Genomic DNA, 19,790 nt, shown 5'->3' on the forward strand with positions numbered 1-19,790 from the left:
CTTCTTACAAGTGATGGACGCTAAAGTAATGGATGCTTTTCATGTTTTACAAATAACACATTAAAAACAGTAACATGGGACATGTTTGTTTAAATGATTCATTATTATGGATCTTTTTGCCCTCTAAGGAGAATAAATACCACTATTGCATTATTTTTGTCATATTAAAAGCTTTTAAAGTAGAACGCACTTAATCGTGTCCACGTAGTTTTCTCTGTGTTCTCTGACTTCCTGCTACAATTTAAAAACAAGCAGCTCAGGTCAAATAGTTTATCTGTGTCTACGTGTTATTCTGTGATAGTCCGTGAACCTGTTCAGGTTGCACACGACGTTTTCCTATTTTCTACTGGGATTTGCTCCTTTTCAACCTTGTAGGGAAAAAACCTTGAAACGTGATCACAGACGATGGATGGAGGATTTTTCTTTCAAATATTGTAAACATTAAAAAGCCTCTGTGTTTTCCTGCATCGTCATGAAGAATGTTTTATTGCTAATAAGTAGCAGACTACCATAATTACATAAAGCTCTTTCTCTCTGCAAATATCCTTAAGATGTCTCCTCTTGGTCACATAAAGTGCTTAAACCAAAGACAGTGAAGACATTCTAACAATCTCACTGTTTACTCTTCAGTGTGCTCGCATACTATGACTGTAAATCATATCAGCAACACACACTCAGAGACGCCACTGAAATGATCAGAGATAAACCTGTGCTGAGGTCTCTGAATGTGATGCACTTTGTTTGAAAGGACCTTGTGTAATTCTCTCATGAGACACTAGAGGGCACCGACCCCCAACTGAAGCCTGTTAAACTCACATCTTTGCCTTCACAATAAACCACAAACATGGAAACATTCAACACATCACACAACAGATAAACCATTATGAACCTTAGGAAACACAAAGAGAAGCATAAATACACAAGTGGAAACAGTCCTTGAAGTGACCTACTGGTTTTAATGTAATAACGCACAAAGGAATCGGTGTGATTGACGTCCTCTGAAGCTCTTGGTTTCTTGTCTCTTGTTTAACGCTCATTGAAATGTGTTGTCAGCTCAGTGGAGCCCATAGATTGAATTGAGCCTCTCTGTGTACTGACTCCGCCGCTTGTTGTTGGTTCCACTGGCTGTGCCGGCCTGCGGTGGATTGAGGGTCGTCTAAGGAGGAAGGAGGTGAAGAATGAAAGTTCAACGCCGTAGCAGAGACAGGAAAGGAAAGAGGACGACAAAGTTCTTCTGACCTGCTGAGTGGAGAGGAAACTGAACGTGACTCTGATTGTTCTGAAGTTCAAAGTTGAACACAGTATTGTGATGAGAGTTTATTCACAGACAGTGATGGAATGAGTAATCTTACTTAAGTAAGTTATGCAGGCGACTCACTAGGTGAACTCAAAGTATTAAATCGTGCTGAACCACGTGTTCTGATCGAGGTTTTGATCCCACAGATACTTTCATAATTCATTTAATCATTAAGATTTTAAATATTTTCATTTTAGTTATTATTCTATCCATCCATCCATCTTCAACCGCTTATCCGGGGTCGGGTCGCGGGGGCAACAGCTCCAGCAGGGGACCCCAAACTTCCCTTTCCCGGGCCACATCTACCAGCTCTGACTGGGGGATCCCAAGGCGTTCCCAGGCCAGTGCAGAGATAAAATCTCTCCACCTAGTCCTGGGTCTTCCCCGGGGCCTCTTCCCAGCTGGCCGTGCCTGAAACACCTCCCTAGGGAGGCGCCCAGGGGGAATCCTCACCAGATGCCCAAACCACCTCAACTGGCTCCTTTCGACGCAAAGAAGCAGCGGCTCTACTCCGAGCTCCTCGCGAATGGCTGAGCTTCTCATCCTATCCCTAAGGGAGACGCCAGCCACTCTCCTGAGGAAACCCATTTCGGCCGCTTGTACCCGTGACCTAGTTCTTTCGGTCATGACCCATCCTTCATGACCATAGGTGAGTGTAGGAACAAAGATTGACCGGTAGATCGAGAGCTTTGCCTTCCGGCTCAGCTCTCTTTTCGTCACAACGGTGCGGTAAAGCGAGTGCAATACCGCCCCCGCTGCTCCGATTCTCCGGCCAAACTCACACTCCATCTTCCCCTCACTCGTGAACAAGACCCCGAGGTACTTGAACTCCTTCACTTGGGGTAAGGATACATTCCCTACCTGGAGTAGGCAATCCATCGGTTTCCTGCTGAGAACCATGGCCTCAGATTTAGAGGTGCTAATCCTCATCCCGACCGCTTCACACTCGACTGCGAAACGCTCCAGTGAGAGTTGGAGGTCACAGACGGAAGATGCCATCAGGACCACATCATCTGCAAAAAGCAGCGATGTGATCCGCAGCCCCCCGAACTGTAGACCCTCCTCCCCCCAACTACGCCTCAATATCCTGTCCATGAAAACCACAAACAAGATTGGTGACAAGGCCCAGCCCTGGCGAAGGCCAACCCCCACCGAAAACGCCTTCGACTTACTGCCGAGCACCCGAACACAGCTCTCGCTTTGGGCGTACAAGGATTGGATGGCCCCAAGCAAGGACCCCCTCACCCCGTACTTCCGCAGCACCTCCCACAGTATCTCTCGGGGGACCCGGTCATACGCCTTCTCCAAGTCCACAAAACACATGTAGACTGGATGAGCATACTCCCAAGCCCCCTCTATGATCCTGGAAAGAGTGAAGAGCTGGTCCGTTGTTCCACGACCAGGACGAAAACCGCATTGTTCCTCTTCAATCCTTGGTTCGACTATTGGCCGAACCCTCCTTTCCAGCACCTTAGAGTAGACTTTACCCGGGAGGCTGAGTAGTGTGATACCCCTGTAATTGGCACACACTCTCTGGTCCCCCTTTTTGAAGAGGGGTACCACCACCCCGATCTGCCACTCTTTTGGCACTGTCCCAGACTTCCACGCAATGTTGAAGTGGCGTGTCATCCAAGACAACCCCCCAACACCCATTGCTTTTAGCATCTCTGGACGGATCTCATCAATCCCCGGGGCTTTGCCACTGCGGAGTTGTTTGACTACCTCAGTGACCTCCACCAGGCCAATTGACGATGATCCCTCCTCCGCCTCCAGCTCCGCCTCTAACAACGAGGGCGTAGTAGTTGGGTTCAGGAGTTCCTCAAAATGTTCCTTCCACCGCCCGATAACCTCCTCAGTCGCGGTCAACAGGGTCCCATCCTTACTGTACACAGCTTGGATGGTTCCCCGTTTCCCCCTCCTGAGGTGCCGGATGGTCTTCCAAAAACACTTTGGTGCCGACCGAAAGTCCTTCTCCATAGTTACCCCGAACTCCTCCCATACTCGCTGCTTTGCCTCCATCACGGCAGAGGTACACTGCAACTGCCTCTGGAGTCCCACTGGATATCATAACCCGGAAGGCGTCCTTCTTCAGTCAGACGGCTTCCCTGACCACCGGTGTCCACCACGGGGTTCGAGGGTTACCGGCCCTTGATGCACCTAAGACCTTGAGGCCACAACTCACCGCCGCGGCTTCAGCAATGGAGGTTTTGAACCTCCGCCGGAGGTGTGAGTTGAAAATCTTTTGGACCGGGGCCTCCTCCAGACGTTCCCAGTTCACCCTCACTACACGCTTGGGTTTACCGGGTCTGTCCCGAGTCTTCCCCCATCCTCTGACCCAGCTCACAACCAGATGGTGATCAGTTGACAGCTCTGCCCCTCTCTTTACCCGAGTGTCCAGAACATGCGGCCTCAGATCAGACGATACGATTACAAAATCGATCATTGATCTTTGGCCTAGGGTGCTCTGGTACCACGTACACTTATGAACATCCTTATGTTCGAACATGGTGTTTGTTATGAACAATCCGTGACTGGCACAGAAGTCCAGTAACAAACAACCGCTCAGGTTCAGATCAGGGAGGCCATTCCTCCCAATCACGCCTCTCCAGTTATCTCCATCGTCGCCCACGTGCGCATTGAAGTCTCCCAGTAGGACTATGGAGTCCCCTACTGGAGCCCCATGCAGGACTCCATTCAGGGTCTCCAAAAAGGCCGAATACTCTGAGCTGCTGTTTGGTGCATATGCACAGACAACAGTCAGAGTTTTCCCCCCCACCACCCGAAGGCGTAGGGAGGCGACCCTTTTGTCCACCGGGGTAAACTCCAATGTAGCAGCGCTCAGCCGGGGACTTATGAGTATCCCCACACCCGCCTGGCGCCTCACACCATGGGCCACTCCGGAGTAGAATAGAGTCCACCCCCTATCCAGGAGTGTGGTTCCAGAGCCAAGGCTGTGCGTAGAGGTAAGCCCCACCAGATCCAACTGATAACGCTCCACCTCCCGCACAAGCTCCGGCTCCTTCCCCCCCAGAGAGGTTACGTTCCATGTCCCCAGAACCAGCATCTGCTGCCCAGGTCTGTTCCGTCTAGACCCCCCACTGCCACTGCCACCCTTGTAGCAGCGCACCCGACCCCATCGGTTTCCTCCACAGGTGGTGAGCCCATGGGGAGTAGAGTGTTGGGCTGCCGCGTCACTCCTTCGGGCTGTGCCTGGCCGGGCTCCGCGGTAAACCCGGCCACCAGACGCTCGCTGTCGGGCCCTCCATCTGGGCCTGGCTCCAAATGGGGGCCCCGGGCTTCCTCCGGGCCGGGTAACTCCTTCCCTCCTCCGTTTTTTCATGGGAGTCTTGAACCATTCTTAGTCTTAGTTATTATTCTAGCATAACTAATATGTAATCGACTAAAGACTAACAAATTGTAGCACTTAAATTGTACTTGTAACGTCACTCATCTATAGCAAATTGTAAATTGGCTTATTTGAGGAAATTGCACTTTCTTGTTTCTTGTTCTCCTGAGTTTGTACCTTATGGTTGAATGCACTTATTGTACGTCGCTTTGGATAAAAGCGTCAGCTAAATGACATGTAATGTAATGTAATGTAATGTAGTAACACACAATCTAGAATTCTAACAATATGAGATCACACATATAATCCCTTCTGATAAGATTGCTCTTCTGCTTGAATTCAATTTAACACTCCCACTACTACTGCACACACACACACACACACACACACACACACACACACACACACACACACACACACACACACACACACACACACACACACACACACACACACACAGTATTACAAGACAAACACTTATTTACTTTATTTATATTACTTTTATTTGCTAGTGGTTTTCAAATTGTAGCATATTGATGTAATTAAGTAAGATGGTGAATATGTTAAAGATCATTTCGTACCAAGCAGCATAATAACATTGTGTTACTGATCATGTTCGCATACTTGCATCATTATTTAGTACATCTCACGTAGCTGCCAGCATGAACAAACTTGGCTCAGCTTAAAATATGAGGCTTTATCTTAAATAAGTCATAGGTAAGGTCTCCTTCTGTAAACGGTTAAGTTAACGTTTTACACTTTGTAAATATTTGTCTTTGTGTCACGGTGTGGTTTCACTTCCTGTTGTATTTTGTAGTTTTCTGCCACTCGTGTCCCCGGGTAACTTCACTTCCTGCCTTGTCCCGTCATCCCCTGTGATCGTCTAATAGTTTCCACCTGTGTCCAATCACCTGCACCTCCCTTGTATATTTAAGCCGTGTGTCTCCTGGGTCACTTGTCGCGTCATTGTCTTTCGTCACACATGTTGCCTGCTGTTTTTCCTCCCGGTTCCTGTGTTTTTTGATCCTTGTGACTATTAAAGTCTTTTGTTTGCCGCAAGTCTGCGTTTGAGTCCTGCCTTCCACCCAGCAACCTTGACACTTTGTAACAAAGAATAATTTTATATTCACTAACTTTGAATGTGATAAAATCCTCTTTTGGTGACTTTCGAGTTCAAATGAAATGAAAATATGACTGATTAACACTGTTCCTCTCCTCTGTACACCGATATATTCCTCTGCTCAACTGCATTACTATCTAACATTGAAAGAAACAACCAATCAATACAAATACAATCTGTAATTAAATGTACAGAATGAACATAAATAACAAACACAAATGTCCTCTGTACCAACCAATCAATGGAGGAAGGAGTGGAACGGTGGCTTTGTTATTAGAATATGAACCACATGAGATGTGTGATGAAGCAGCCGGGTGGTCGACTCATAGTGGCACAGATTATATTGGGCCGATATTCATACTGTAACACACCTGCACCAGTTATGAAGCTCCTCAAACTTAAATACATACATACGTGTGTCTACATATAAACATACATATGTATGCCATTCGGTTCAGGAAACTATACATGAGAAAATGTAACTGAGATAACAGAACGACATTTGAGAAATACAGACTTCAATCAGAAACTATGGAAAGAAAGATGATGTTGAAACAAAACACTAGACAGACACCATGTTTTATCTCAGGTAGGTGATCTTAGCTCCTCTCACACAAAGCTAAAACGCACACCACTTCTTTGAGTCAACGACAAATCTATCACAACATAATAAATAAAATAATAACCAATAATCAAACAACTAGTAAAAACTAAACTCATCAAACTCCTTCAGGACGTCGTAGTCCAACAGAAAATGTGTGTAAATGTTTAACTGAATAGTTAATTGAGTGGTGGCTCATTTCTGTTCTTGTTAACAGGTTAAGGATTAATGCATCATTTAGAGAACCACCATCATACGTATTAACGCACAAACACAACAAGGCTGCAAACACAAATAGTGTGTGTTGTTGTTGTTTGTTTAATAATTATACAAACAATATTTTTAGCTCTACACTATATTCTATGGTGGCTGCGAGTTTGATGCCCTGCAGAACTCTCTTTATATAAGATGTATAATGTGTTTTACAATCTTTGTTTTCTATATTTGCACAATATTCTCAGGTTTTCATTCCATAATCTCAAGGTTCTCAATTTAAATTCTTCATGAATACATTGTTGTTCAGTCACCTATTTTCTTTTGGGCCTGTAGACATTCTTCATAATCCTTTGTTGTCATCAACCGTTGATTGCGTTGTTGTGAAATCAAAGTGTCAGCAGTGGGTCCTTCGCAGTGAGACAACCGTCTTCTAGCTTGTTGCTTCCATGTTTATCCTCAAGGTTCCTACAGCAAACAATGAGACATGTGGTTAAAATAAATTACAAATGAGCCTGAAAAGAGTAAATAAAACATGTAGATGTTTTTTGGTACATTATTATTGTTTTGGTATTAGAATTGGTAATAATAAAGGTTATAATTTCAAAGTCGTAAAACAACCCAAATGCACTCGAACAAATATTGAATTTGCCTCAATGTCTTGTCTCTCTGCTTGTTGGACCGTCCCCGTCTCTCCACGTTTGTCCTCTCCTGTCCTGTTCCCAATTAGCGCACAAAAGAAAATATATACAAACTACAAAAAATGTTCTACACGTAGCAGTATATTAAACTTTCGTGCAGAACTACTGTTCTCAGTACCATGGAAATGTCCCCGTCTTGTACATGTAACACAGAGCAGAGACTCCAACGAGCATCATGATGATCAGAATCACAAATAAGGTCCAACAGGCACGGCAGACTTCTGAGGAGAGACAGAACACAAAAAAAGTATTAAAAATGATACATTGCCAGTTAATCACGTGTACCTACTTAAATGCTGTTCATCCTACTCTACTTTCAGTGGTCTCTCAGCTGCTTTTATCAGATGAGGTCAGACTTTAATGACCAGGTTTGCCTCAAAGATTTATAATTAACTGACTGATAATTCAGTAATAATTCATGACTGATGAAAGTCCACCCTTTGATTTCAGTGTGTAACTTGGTCATAATTAATTTTCATTTCATTTTTATAGAAGAGAGCCAACGGTCAGGATGGGAGAGTAAATACACGCTTTAACTTCTCAGCAGTGATATTCTGAGACGTTCATTATTTATTGTTTAGCTGGCAGCGTTTCCTCTCCAACTGTCTGGGTTGTTGGTAAACCGTCTCAAGCAGCGTTCCTTCAGTTTCTGGATACAAAGACATTCCACAGCCACATGTCATACGGATCAAATGCTCCAGTGTGTCCTGGTTTCAAATATTTGCTGTGATTCAACTCCAGATATCAGAGCTTCTCCATAGGAGCTCATAGGTTTACCGCCATCGATTATTTAACTGCAATCTCTCTTTTTGTTATTGACGGACAGAAAAAATGAAAACAGAATCAGACTCGAAAATAGAAACACACAAACAGGAACAAAAGACGAACACTGACACAAAAACACATCCAAATATAACTCGACCTCACCAGAAGTCACATGCACATAGATGTAGCTGTGTTTTTTTCCATATAGGTTGGATGCTTCACACTGGTAGAGGCCATTCAGGTCAGAGGTCATGCTCAGAAACCGTAGCGCTGCACCTTCTACTCTGACAGCAGACTGAAGCCCAGAATGGTCGGATCTGAAAAAGACAAACAAGACTCAGCAGACAGCTAAATAAAGACTTAATAAAATAAACCAATAAGGACTCTGAACAATGTTGAGTTGATAAAAGTGGAAAGTTCTGATTATATTTTGTAGAAAGACAAACAACGTTTAACATGGAAGATAAGTTCTGTTTGGTAAGATTGACCGATTTAAAACTGGTTCATTCAGCTACTGTACCTGCTCCAGGTAAATTGTGCATGTGGGTTGGCTTCAGTCTCACATTCAAATGCATCCTCCGATTTCATGCTGATGTTCACTTCAGTGGGTGGGACTGTGAGAGCAAATGAGGTGTGTTATTGTTATAATAACCACAAATAATATAAATATAATGAGAGAGATCTACAAGGACAAAGACCTTTACAGCTGCTTAGAGCTCCACATTTAACAAAATACTGTGAATATTTATTAAACTTTTATCGTCGTTAGATGTCTGACCCATCAGGGGAAAGAGCTCATTCAGCTGAATTATTTCCTAATATCTGTTTAATAAACTGCATGGAGATATTTGATAGTTTTTGCATCAGTGTTATTTCTCACAGGAAAGATTCCAAGGTCCGAGGTCAGAGTGATGCATCACACAGAGATGACAAGAAGCAGTTGAAACTGTAAACACAGGATCCTGTTTTGCAAACAAGGTTTCTCACTGGCTCGACACTATTAAAGGTGTCCTGTTTGTATTCAGACATGGAGGGGAACTCCACCCGTAACTGAAGAGCAGGGGTCCCTGCTCAACAATCAGCTTTCTGCGTTTGCAATGAAAAGTTTTTAGCGTATCATTTCAACATGATCTCCAAAACCTGTTCGTAAAAATGTATACGAAAATCTTGAACATACAAATTCGTATCAATACATACGAACTGCGGTGGTTAACCACGTCCCTTGAGTGAACAACATGGCGGACCATGTTGACCAACGTCTCTCCGCCATGTTGGATTTTTTGAGGGGGTTAGGGTTAGTATTCTATTCTTACAAGTTAACATTGATTTCTCGTTAAAAATGCAATCATAACACGTTTATTTAGACTTCACAAAGTGTGTTTACGGGGTGCAGGTCCCCGTTCACTTTGAATAGGGTGACGTCATCGGTTGCAGTACGTATTTATTTCGTATGTATCACTACGAATTTGTATGTTCAAGATTTTCGTATACATTTTTCCAAACAGGTTTTGGAGATCAGGCTGATTATTTAGGCTACTAGAAACCAGTGCTCATTTTGTAGGGGCTATTATGTGTTGTTGTTGGCAAAGTATATTTTGTTTGTTAGACTGTATTTGTATTGACACTTTGGCCACTAGGTGGCGGTGATTAGGTGCACCTGGGTGTACATAAGGGACGTAGGTGACAGGAAGCGAGGGACAGGTAGGGGAGCACCAGACAGTTCTCACCAGACCACGATGACAGACCACCATCAATAGGAGCACGTTCAACCGGTATGTTCATCTGTTTATACAATTGCCTGCAATAAATTACAAACCTCAACCACAATCATCGCTGGAAAATCTTTTGTGTGTCTGCGTCGAAACATCACTCCCACCTGTGCCTGATGGCAAAGAACAAGAACGAGCCGGCTAAAGGGGCAGCAAACCCAACATTGCCAGTACACATTTGTTAGTTTAAAAAATGAAAACAGAATCAGACTAAAAAATAGAAACACACAAACAGGAACAAAAGAAGAACACACTGACACAAAAACTCACATCCAAATATAACTCGACCTCACCAGAAGTCACATGCACATGTAGCTGTTTCTCATTGGCTCGACTCTCCACAATCAAAGGATGTTTGTATTCAGACATGGAGGGAGAGTTACACCAGTCAGAAGTGTCCCTGAGCCAACACAAAAGTTCTATTGTGCTCAATAAGTTACACAACTGTGACCAACAATGTATCTGGTTGTAGTGAAAAGAATGCGGACCAGAAAAACATCTGCCCACCAAGTAGATTTAGTAACTGGTTCTCAAGACTCATTTATTTGGCTCGAGAAAGCAAAATACTACAAGCTAAAAAATGTCCGGCGCTGAGGAAATGTCCAACACAGTCGACTACATCAGGGAACTAAAGAAAGGGGAGAACCTTGGTTCTAGAACCTGAAAAAAAAAAGTTTCAAATCCTTAAGTTCTGTGAATTAGAAAGAGGTTCAGGCAGTAACATAAAAGTCCAAAGTAATACTTCTCTTTCAATGTAATACTGTATATTTCATAAACCACACTGTCCATCTTGTTTTTATTATTTAATTAATATTGTTCCCTCTGATGTAAGTAGTGTTTGAATGGCTCGTGCTCTTTAGTGTGCAGAGTTTTAGTGCTGCAGTTCTGATGGATTGTTTTTACACGCGACTGGTCCTTGAGTTTCCTCTCGTCGTTGAGGTAATTATATCGATTTGATTGTATGAATCTCCCGTTAATTACGCAGCCTCCCGTTATTGTTGTGTCTGCAGTTGGTGTATTTGTAGGTGTTGAGCTTCACGTAACATTTTTTTTCTCTCTAAATGTTACAGTGTTATGTAAATATGAGGTTGTCACGGTGCGGATTCTTGGGGGGGCGTACAGAGTCGGCGTGACACAGCAGGTACAGATGCAATACGCTTATTTTGGTTTCTTTATGCAGAATCTGCGAGCTCTCCCGGCGTCTCGCTCTCTCGCCGTCGAACTCCACTCCCGCTCTCCGCTACTGCATTTTAAAACCACAATACAAACAGTTAGTGTGCAATCGGCTCAGCTGAGGCCAATTGCCTCCACCTGGCACCGTCCCCTCTGCAGCCGAGCCAAACCACGGCCGCCACCACAGAGGTGCTCCCACAAATCAAATAGTAAGCTGTAACCGTGGCGTCACAATGAGGTTATTCAACTGCAGTAAGACGGAACAGAAGACCCAGGTATGAAATGCACGGCCCCACGCTGATATTTATCTTGTTTATTGTTTAAATGTCTGTTTTTAATGTTTCAATCAATGTTCTCAATTGTTTTCCAATTTCCTTTTGCTTCCTGTTTTGGTGTTTTTAATAGTTTTACGTGAAGCACTCTGAACTGCCTTGTTGTTGCTCTACAAATAAACTTGCCTGCCTGTGTTAAATCTTAAATGTGTGAGTCAGTAAGAAAACTAGCTGGCGATGCTGCTGTGGTGGCAGGTTCTGTTTGGCTGCAGAGGAAAGGGAAGTAGTTCATGAAATGGTGCAGAGGAAGAGAATTAATTGTCTGCTCATGGTGTTTTCTCTCCATGTGTTTAATCGTTAGGACGACCAGAGGAAGAGGAGGAGAAAAATAACATTCCAGTAGGTCTGCATGACGGAGCTTGTACATTCTTGGTTACCAATCGCTGTCGGTGTGTACGGACATTTTTGTGCTCAGAGAACCTACGAGTAACCTGAGCGTGTCAACTGACTTCAGTCCTTCTACACTGGATCAATGACGTGGAACACATGTTGCTCTTCCTGGACTGACCAAGTCCTTTGTCTTATTTCTGTCCTCATGTAGTCATGACCCTTTACTTTCTGTCACAGGAATGTGAAGAAACACTAGCAAGAAAACCACGAGACAAGAGGAGAGGTCATAACAGCATGAATGTCACGAGGAAACCCAGAAAAAGAACTGTTGATCAGCATCAAGAGCTCACAGATGGTTTGTGCTCATAATATTACAGACAGAAATCTCTCCAGCTCTGTAACTTTGATTAGTCTAAAATAGCTCACAGTAACATCCTGGAACCTCTTCAGCGACAGCAGAGACCCAATCAGCCAAAAACACTGAGAGCACATGTGATGGTGAACATGCAAACATTGTCTTCATCCACAGCTCTTAAACAATTAATTAAAAGGTATTTAATAACTAATAAATTCCTAAACGCCAATGATAAAATGAAGAAGAATGCTCCACATTGTAAGTGCGTGATGAAGCGTGTGTGTACTCACAGTAGATCTGTATGTTGAAAGGCAGCCTCTCCTCTTTTGACAGGGCTGCATTAGTGACGATACACTCGACCGAGTGACCGTGGATTTCTCTGCTCGGCGCTCCAGACAGCGAGCTGACTGTGGTTGTCGTACCGTCGCCATGACGGGTGACGTGAGTTCTTTCCGTCACTTTTTCTGCCAAAGTACCTTTGAGCCAACGCACCTCTGCAGCAGGTTTGGAACCAGCTGCCTTGCATGTAACGAGGGGAACTTCTTCTTCACCCAAAATAGGACGATTATCCTCAAGGCTTGTGAGCGGAGGCACTAGCAGAGTAAGAGCAAGTTAGAGAAGTCCACATGTGAGCATGAAGGTCAACACTGTTTCCTCTCACACACATTTATACAATGAAACATACCAAGCACGTTTAGAAGTATCTTCGTCTGGACATTTCCAGAGGGGAACAGAGTGAAGATACACGTGTAGGTGCCTTCATCTCTCAAAGTGATGTTGGAAAACCGTAGCGATCCGTTGTAGTCGCTAACGTCCCCAAAAAATTCAAATCGTTTATCCACTCCGTTGACGAATTTCATTCCAGTAATGGGTTTAATCAAAATTAAATTGTCCTCCTCAGGTTCCTTCCTCCATGCGATCTGGGTGAGGGATTCCTTAGCGTTGATGAGTTTACACGGCAAGATGGCCGTCCCTCCTTCCACCACGGTCACGTTTCCTCCAATCACCTGGTGAGCTGTAAGGTAAATAAAATCTCATCAAGAATCAGATTCCACGTTAGGAAACACAAACCAGTTGAAACACATGGATTGATTCACACCAGTGCTGAGCAGAATCTCTCACAAGCCTAAACTGGCAAAAAAGACATGCTGCCTTTTGAGGTTTGAGGTGGAGAATTTGAGGCTTTTGCAAAATGCTGATAGTTTGGAAATGTAGGTTTAGTTTTGGTATTCTCTAAACGGTGTAATCTTCAGATTCATCACAATGACATCGAAAGTGGCTCAACTTTCCAATAACACAATGTCACACCGTATGTCAGACTTTACTGTCTAATTATATATTAGTGTAATGATTTATAAGCTGCACTATGGATTTTGTTATTTTAGAGACCAAGGACCATAGTGACTGTGACGCCGAAGATCAAAACGCAACGTCACCGTCCATCCATCTTAAAAGCTGCTTATCCTTCATACAGGGTCACGGGGTCATGGAGTCAATCTGAGAGAAAAAGCACACAGAGTTGAACCCAAAACCTTCTTCCAATCCAGGATGTACCCTGTCACTCGCCCGAAGTAGGCTGGGATTGACTCCAGCCCCCCGCGACCCTGTGTGCAGGATAAGCGGTTTGACGATGAATGGATGGAAACAAAGCAGCAGCTGATGAATGTGAAAATGTGAAAGGCGCAAATACGAATAGTAGAACATATAATAACACAACTACATGTTGCTTTGCAGTTCGGTGTTCAGTGTTCAATAAACAGAGGAAGGTTTGTCTGTTATATTTTCCGTTATTACTTTACTGTTCAGTACTGTAACTAATGTCCCGCAACAAAATACTTTTTATAGTTTCTATTTTTTCATCATATTTACTGACACGTCTATTTTCCTTTGAAAGAAAATAAGCAGCGAGTTATTAAATCCACGCTAGACTTTCTTAACAGATTTAAAGATCCTGGTGGGAAAGAAAGAAAATAAAATACAAAGAAGCTGAATAACGTCATCGTTATCGTCATCATTTCCTCGACGTCAGTGCTGTAGTGGTAAAATTAGAGGTGGGTAAACTCTGAATTTTGTGATCATACAGACCTCGACGCGATGCGAAGCAACGCAACACAAAGCGTCGCGACTCTTGTAAGGCTGTCCTGGCTATATTGCATTATGTTATCAGTAAAAGTCATATACAATCAATGACAATGAATACATGTGTTAGTAGTTTGTAGTTCATTAAATCTATGAAATCAGTGAAGAAAAGTATGTCAACACAACACAACAACACAATTGCAGATTAAGAACTATCTACATACGGAGTCTCCTCTTTACAGTGGTGCCCAGAGGGCCTCCTTGTCCTCCACGTCAGGTCCTGCCTTGCACAGAGGAGCCATGAACCCCAGAACACACAATCTGGGGTTCATGGCTCATGGCTCCTCTGTGCTTCTCCTCTCTCTATTCGACCTTACATACCTTCTACATGTGTGCTCAGGATGAAAGTAGTCCAAACTAAAAGCCTCGCGGTAAAAAACGAGTCATCCATTACTTCATATACAGTGAACGAAAAGTCACACAGCGAGCTGCTCGCATCTTCCTCTTCATCGAACTTTTGGGCGTTTTACAAACCCAACAATTCACTAGCGCCACCAACTGGTTCTTATTAGGATGTTTAACACTTCTAATAGTAAAGAGCTCATAGATTCTTTATCAATATTACTTTCGACTTTCTATCGCTTCTTTTTTTGAGGCGGAAATGAGCTTCCATAGTTTCTCTCTCGGTGTGAAGGAGGGAAACCGGAGCTTCTTCCTTCCTGCTGCTGTCACACTTAAAGATCAACACTTCTTATAGATCTGTTCAATATCCTCTGCTAAACATTATCTAAAATTACCTCTCATTCATGATGGAAGACATAAATGTTAGTAGGAAGTATAAAAGAAATACCTTTATAGCATATATTTTTACATTATTATTACATTACTGTCCCATTTATATTAAAACCATTTCAAGCCGTTACACACACTCGCTTTACAGTAAAAGCCTTATAACTCAAAAACATATAAAATGCAGATGGCAATCTTATTAATTACTTTCATAAGCGATAAGATAAGCGTTATCTTCGGAGCATTTATTTCAGGCTGAAAAAAAAACATTTTGCGTTCATTTTAAAATAAATAAAAAATAGCTGCATGTTCTTTTAGCTAAAAGTAATCTATCAATCCTAAAACAGAGGAAATTTATCAAGACAGTCAATTAAAAACCACTGCAGAGAAGGAAACATGTTTATTCATTTGTAGCAACACAGACTTTGTATTTTATGCATAAAGGATAAAAACCCTTTATGGCCCAACATATCCCAAGATGCTCAGCGGGCGATTACAATTTTCTCATTTTATTTATTATTGGCGACGGGTGAGCACGCAGCTGGAGAAGAGAGAACATTTTTGTTTAAAAGAAAGAAAAGGGTTTCAAATCGCTTCACAGAAGAGCAAAAAACAAAGGGAGGATTTACCTTCATCAATTAACCTTTAAAACCTTTAACCACTTCCTGGTTTCCCTGAACAGAAAAACATCAACAAGCTCACTGCTGCTGCATCAACACAAACTTACCTTTAATAGTAAATTCGTTACAGATTCCAGTTGTCTGCAAATTTGTCAAGTTCTCTGGAGCCAAACCAGAACGAAAAAAGCACAGTTTGATGAAATGTACAACAGTTGAATTTCCCCATAATTCTGCCTCTGCGGGACGTTTGGGACACAAGCCACAAAAATATGTTTATTGAAACATTGCATCAATTTGACATAAGTAGATTTTTCAAACTTCTATCTAACTAGCAGTGTTCCAAATGTCCAAATGTTGCACCCGACGCCGCTCTACCCTACAAGACGACACTGATGTCAAACAAGGATCAAATCTTCAATGTTGCAGAGGAGGAACAGTTCTTCATTGTTCAGATTTTTGAGCACACATTGTCCAGAAAGGTTTGTTCTTCAGGGACAGTTTGTCTCCATGTCTCCCACTGCTTGAGGGAAACTGACTGACCAGCATTTTAATGCTCATATCTCCAAAATGCAAATTTTTCAAGCAGTTGAGGCTTTGTGTTGATTGAATGTTTCGCTCTTTCCAACATCTTTTATTTCGTGTTCGTCTTTGCACTGAACTTCATCCTTAACGGGCCAGAAGGTTTGAATTGAGCCTCTTAAAGTACTGACTTGTGATTCTTACTGTATTCTACACAACTGTGTGGTTGGAGTGGAGCCACCTGTAGACAAAAGTGCAAATAAACTCATTATTGCTCCAAGAAACAAAAAGGCGAATGTGCTGGAAATAGGAGACATTAGAACGCAATAGTTTGAGTAATGAAAAAGTCCTTCTGACCTCTTTTCCACACTGAAGATGAAACGTGACGTAACTCAGGGTCTTTCTTTCCTGGTCCTGGTCTGGGATCTTGGTCCAGCTTATTAATGCAGACATGAAATTGAGACCAGTGATGAGACTCCAGTGCAGCTTCCAGTTGATTCAGACACATTATTATATGAAGCAGAGACCAACATTAATACTTTTGTCAGGTAAAGGATCTAATTCATAAAAGTTTAGGGACCAATACCACGGTATATATTCCATCATGCGTTTAAAAGGAAAAAATCCATCAGCTAAAAGTCTTACTTTAAGAATGAAAATTAAATAAAATGAATTGTTTTGAAGAAACACTGTGTAAGATGTGTGATTATGTGGGTAACTATATTAGTTGGGCTACAACTATATTTTAAAATGGATAAATCAGTTAATTTATTTCTGGAACACATGTATTAAATTGAAGTTTAAACATCAGAAAAAAATTAAAAAGGAGAAAAAGACTTCACAATATGCTGAATTTGTAATAATAAATATAATAAAAGTTGAACAAACGGCTGAAACTGTAAACTCTGAAACATTAAGTTAAGATTGCATATACAACACAAAGAGGAAGTCCGTATTCAAACTTCTGTTAAACAGGCGGGTCTTGAATGAGGAGCGTTAACGATCGATGTTCCTGCAGCTCATGAAACGTTAATAAAAACATGTAAAAATGGTTTAATATATAAAACTTTTCTAGTTGTAAGTAGAAACTGAGCAAATATCGTTGTGTTCTGGTATTTTGTCCATATTCACTGACTAACACGGCCGACTGGAAACTTGAGGGAATAAAGCTTTATGCTTCACATTTCCTGCTTTGAAAAGTCAAAATGGCTTCTGTGGGTTTTTGCAATAATTCATAAACTTCATTTCAAATCTCCATGACGCAATAGAAACATTTACTAGGAAGAAGATTAACATTATCACAGAATTCAGTGAATGTAGAACATACAGAAATGTCCAACGATGTAACTGTCACACTACGATCACACAATGTGCACAGATGGTGACGAGGAAGTCATTGTCCACAAAGATGAAGAGGAAAGGACTCGTGTTTATAAACTGCTTCAAAATAAAGCCATAAATAGTGAATAAAACACATACAATGTGTAACTTTTGTCATGACAATTACTACTACAACACTTTCCACACACAGCAATGAATGAAAACTATTACTCACCTGCAGAGACAAACAGCTGTGATGAAGAAACTAAGAAGAGATCCAGTTGCAGTTGTGATATATAACCACAAATAACTGAATTCTGCACAAAATCACATGTGAATTAATGTAGGTACAGTTTCAGGTTTGAAATGCAGTGTGTCTGTAGAGGTGAATAGTTTTGTGCTCTACTTACCTTCATGTTCCTCAGACACCGTTAAATTCCACTCAATACTCCTCGTACCTTTCTCGTCATATAAAGTACATCTGTAGATTCCTGTATCGTTATGCTGAACGTTTGAAATATTCATCTTTGAGGGGAAGTTTGTGTCTATTGTCAGTCGGTGTGAAGTGAAATTTGAAAAGATCTGATTTAATGAGACAAACACAAAAGACGATCCGCCTTTGGTCCACCGCATTTGCGATACTTTTGTCTTGGACACGTTGCAGGTGAAGGTGACGGACTCTCCTCTGTACACCGATATATTCCTCTGCTCAACTGCATTACTATCTAACATTGAAAGAAACAACCAATCAATACAAATACAATCTGTAATTAAATGTAGAGAATGAACATAAACAACAAACACAAATGTCCTCTGTACCTGCAGAGACTTGGCACATCGTGAACAGTGTGATGGAGAGAAGAGCCGCTTGGTTCAGGTGGAACATGATGACCATCAGACAGAGAAAGACCGACTGCAAGTTTCACACCTCGATGTATTTGTGGAGGAGGCGCAGAGAAAAGGAAGTGGTTAGTTGTTAGTTCGGCTGCTCACAGCTCAGCTTTGTGCTGTAAGTCAGAGGAACAAAGAGACATTAAGTCAACGTGGGAACCAAACAATTAGAAAGCTGAGGAACAAACTCCAATAAATATATTTTAAGTAATCACTTTCCTCACTTTATGTTCCTCATTATTGTTATAAACACAATTTAATTATTACAATTACATGAAATGCTCAACTGCAGGAAAACCACTTCTGATGGTTCTAAACACCTTTTAGCCGCATCGTGACTCTAAACTACTGAGTGGCTTCTTACAAGTGATGGACGCTAAAGTAATGGATGCGTTTCATGTTTTACAAATAACACATTAAAAACAGTAACATGGGACATTTACAAGCGAATCATTTTGTTTAGTTTGTTTAAATGATTCATTATTATGGATCTTTTTGCCCTCTAAGGAGAATAAATACCACTATTGCATTATTTTTGTCATATTAAAAGCTTTTAAAGTAGAACGCACTTAATCGTGTCCACTTAGTTTTCTCTGTGTTCTCTGACTTTCTGCTACAATCTAAAAACAAGCAGCTCAGGTCAAATAGTTTATCTGTGTCTACGTGTTATTCTGTGATAGTCTGTGAACCTGTTCAGGTTTGCACACGACGTTTTCCTATTTTCTACTGGGATTTGCTCCTTTTCAACCTTGTAAGGAAAAAACCTTGAAACGTGATCACAGACGATGGATGGAGGATTTTTCTTTCAAATATTGTAAACATTAAAAAGCCTCTGTGTTTTTCTGCATCATCATGAAGAATGTTTTATTGCTAATAAGTAGCAGACTACCATAATTACATAAAGCTCTTTCTCTCTGCAAATATCCTTAAGATGTCTCCTCTTGGTCACAAAGTGCTTAAACCAAAGACAGTGAAGACATTCTAACAATCTCACTGTTTACTCTTCAGTGTGCTCACATACTATGACTATAAATCATATCAGCAACACACACTCAGAGACGCCACTGAAATGATCAGAGATAAACCTGTGCTGAGGTCTCTGAATGTGATGCACTTTGTTTGAAAGGACCTTGTGTAATTCTCTCATGAGACACTAGAGGGCACCGACCCCCAACTGAAGCCTGTTAAACTCAAATCTTTGCCTTCACAATAAACCACAAACATGGAAACATTCAACACATCACACAACAGATAAACCATTATGAACATTAGGAAACACAAAGAGAAGCATAAATACACAAGTGGAAACAGTCCTTGAAGTGACCTACTGGTTTTAATGTAATAACGCACAAAGGAATCGGTGTGATTGACGTCCTCTGAAGCTCTTGGTTTCTTGTCTCTTGTTTAACGCTCATTGAAATGTGTCGTCACCTCAGTGGAGCCCATAGATTGAATTGAGGGTCGTCTAAGGAGGAAGGAGGTGAAGAATGAAAGTTCAACGCCGTAGCAGAGACAGGAAAGGAAAGAGGACGACAAAGTTCTTCTGACCTGCTGAGTGGAGAGGAAACTG

General features: G+C 41.9%; 1 protein-coding gene and 2 long non-coding RNA genes across 9 annotated transcripts; 1 reads left to right on the plus strand and 2 right to left on the minus strand.

Annotated features, from left to right (window-relative positions):
• Window positions 1-936: 936 nt before the first annotated feature.
• Window positions 937-14,621, minus strand: LOC120833873 (nectin-1). 7 transcript variants are annotated; one of them, XR_013452972.1, is made up of 9 exons: window positions 14,463-14,621; window positions 12,688-13,017; window positions 12,293-12,595; window positions 8,564-8,657; window positions 8,206-8,360; window positions 7,397-7,499; window positions 7,230-7,293; window positions 6,892-7,045; window positions 937-1,156 (listed from the first exon to the last, which is right to left on the minus strand). XR_013452972.1 is itself a non-coding variant. In XM_078090299.1 (8 exons), exons 1-8 carry the CDS (start codon window positions 14,530-14,532, stop codon window positions 7,037-7,039), a joined length of 1,128 nt encoding a protein of 375 aa, XP_077946425.1. In that variant the 5' UTR covers window positions 14,533-14,621; the 3' UTR covers window positions 6,018-7,036. The 7 variants fall into 7 exon arrangements, 4 of the variants coding, with proteins under 4 accessions (XP_077946425.1, XP_077946424.1, XP_077946427.1 ...); XR_013452973.1 differs by lacking the exon at window positions 937-1,156 and having other exon boundaries at window positions 6,018-7,045; window positions 8,183-8,360; XM_078090299.1 differs by lacking the exon at window positions 937-1,156 and having other exon boundaries at window positions 6,018-7,045.
• LOC144388748 (uncharacterized) lies at window positions 12,904-19,067 on the plus strand. The gene is made up of 2 exons (XR_013452978.1): window positions 12,904-13,024; window positions 18,155-19,067. It is a non-coding gene; the product is annotated as an uncharacterized LOC144388748 (long non-coding RNA).
• On the minus strand, window positions 15,378-18,276 carry LOC144388747 (uncharacterized). The gene is made up of 5 exons (XR_013452976.1): window positions 18,149-18,276; window positions 17,740-18,054; window positions 17,565-17,646; window positions 16,367-16,445; window positions 15,378-16,250 (listed from the first exon to the last, which is right to left on the minus strand). It is a non-coding gene; the product is annotated as an uncharacterized LOC144388747 (long non-coding RNA).
• Window positions 19,068-19,790: the final 723 nt, after the last annotated feature.

This window comes from Gasterosteus aculeatus, chromosome 16, assembly GCF_964276395.1.
Source record: "Gasterosteus aculeatus chromosome 16, fGasAcu3.hap1.1, whole genome shotgun sequence".
In the NCBI taxonomy this organism is placed as follows: domain Eukaryota; kingdom Metazoa; phylum Chordata; class Actinopteri; order Perciformes; family Gasterosteidae; genus Gasterosteus; species Gasterosteus aculeatus.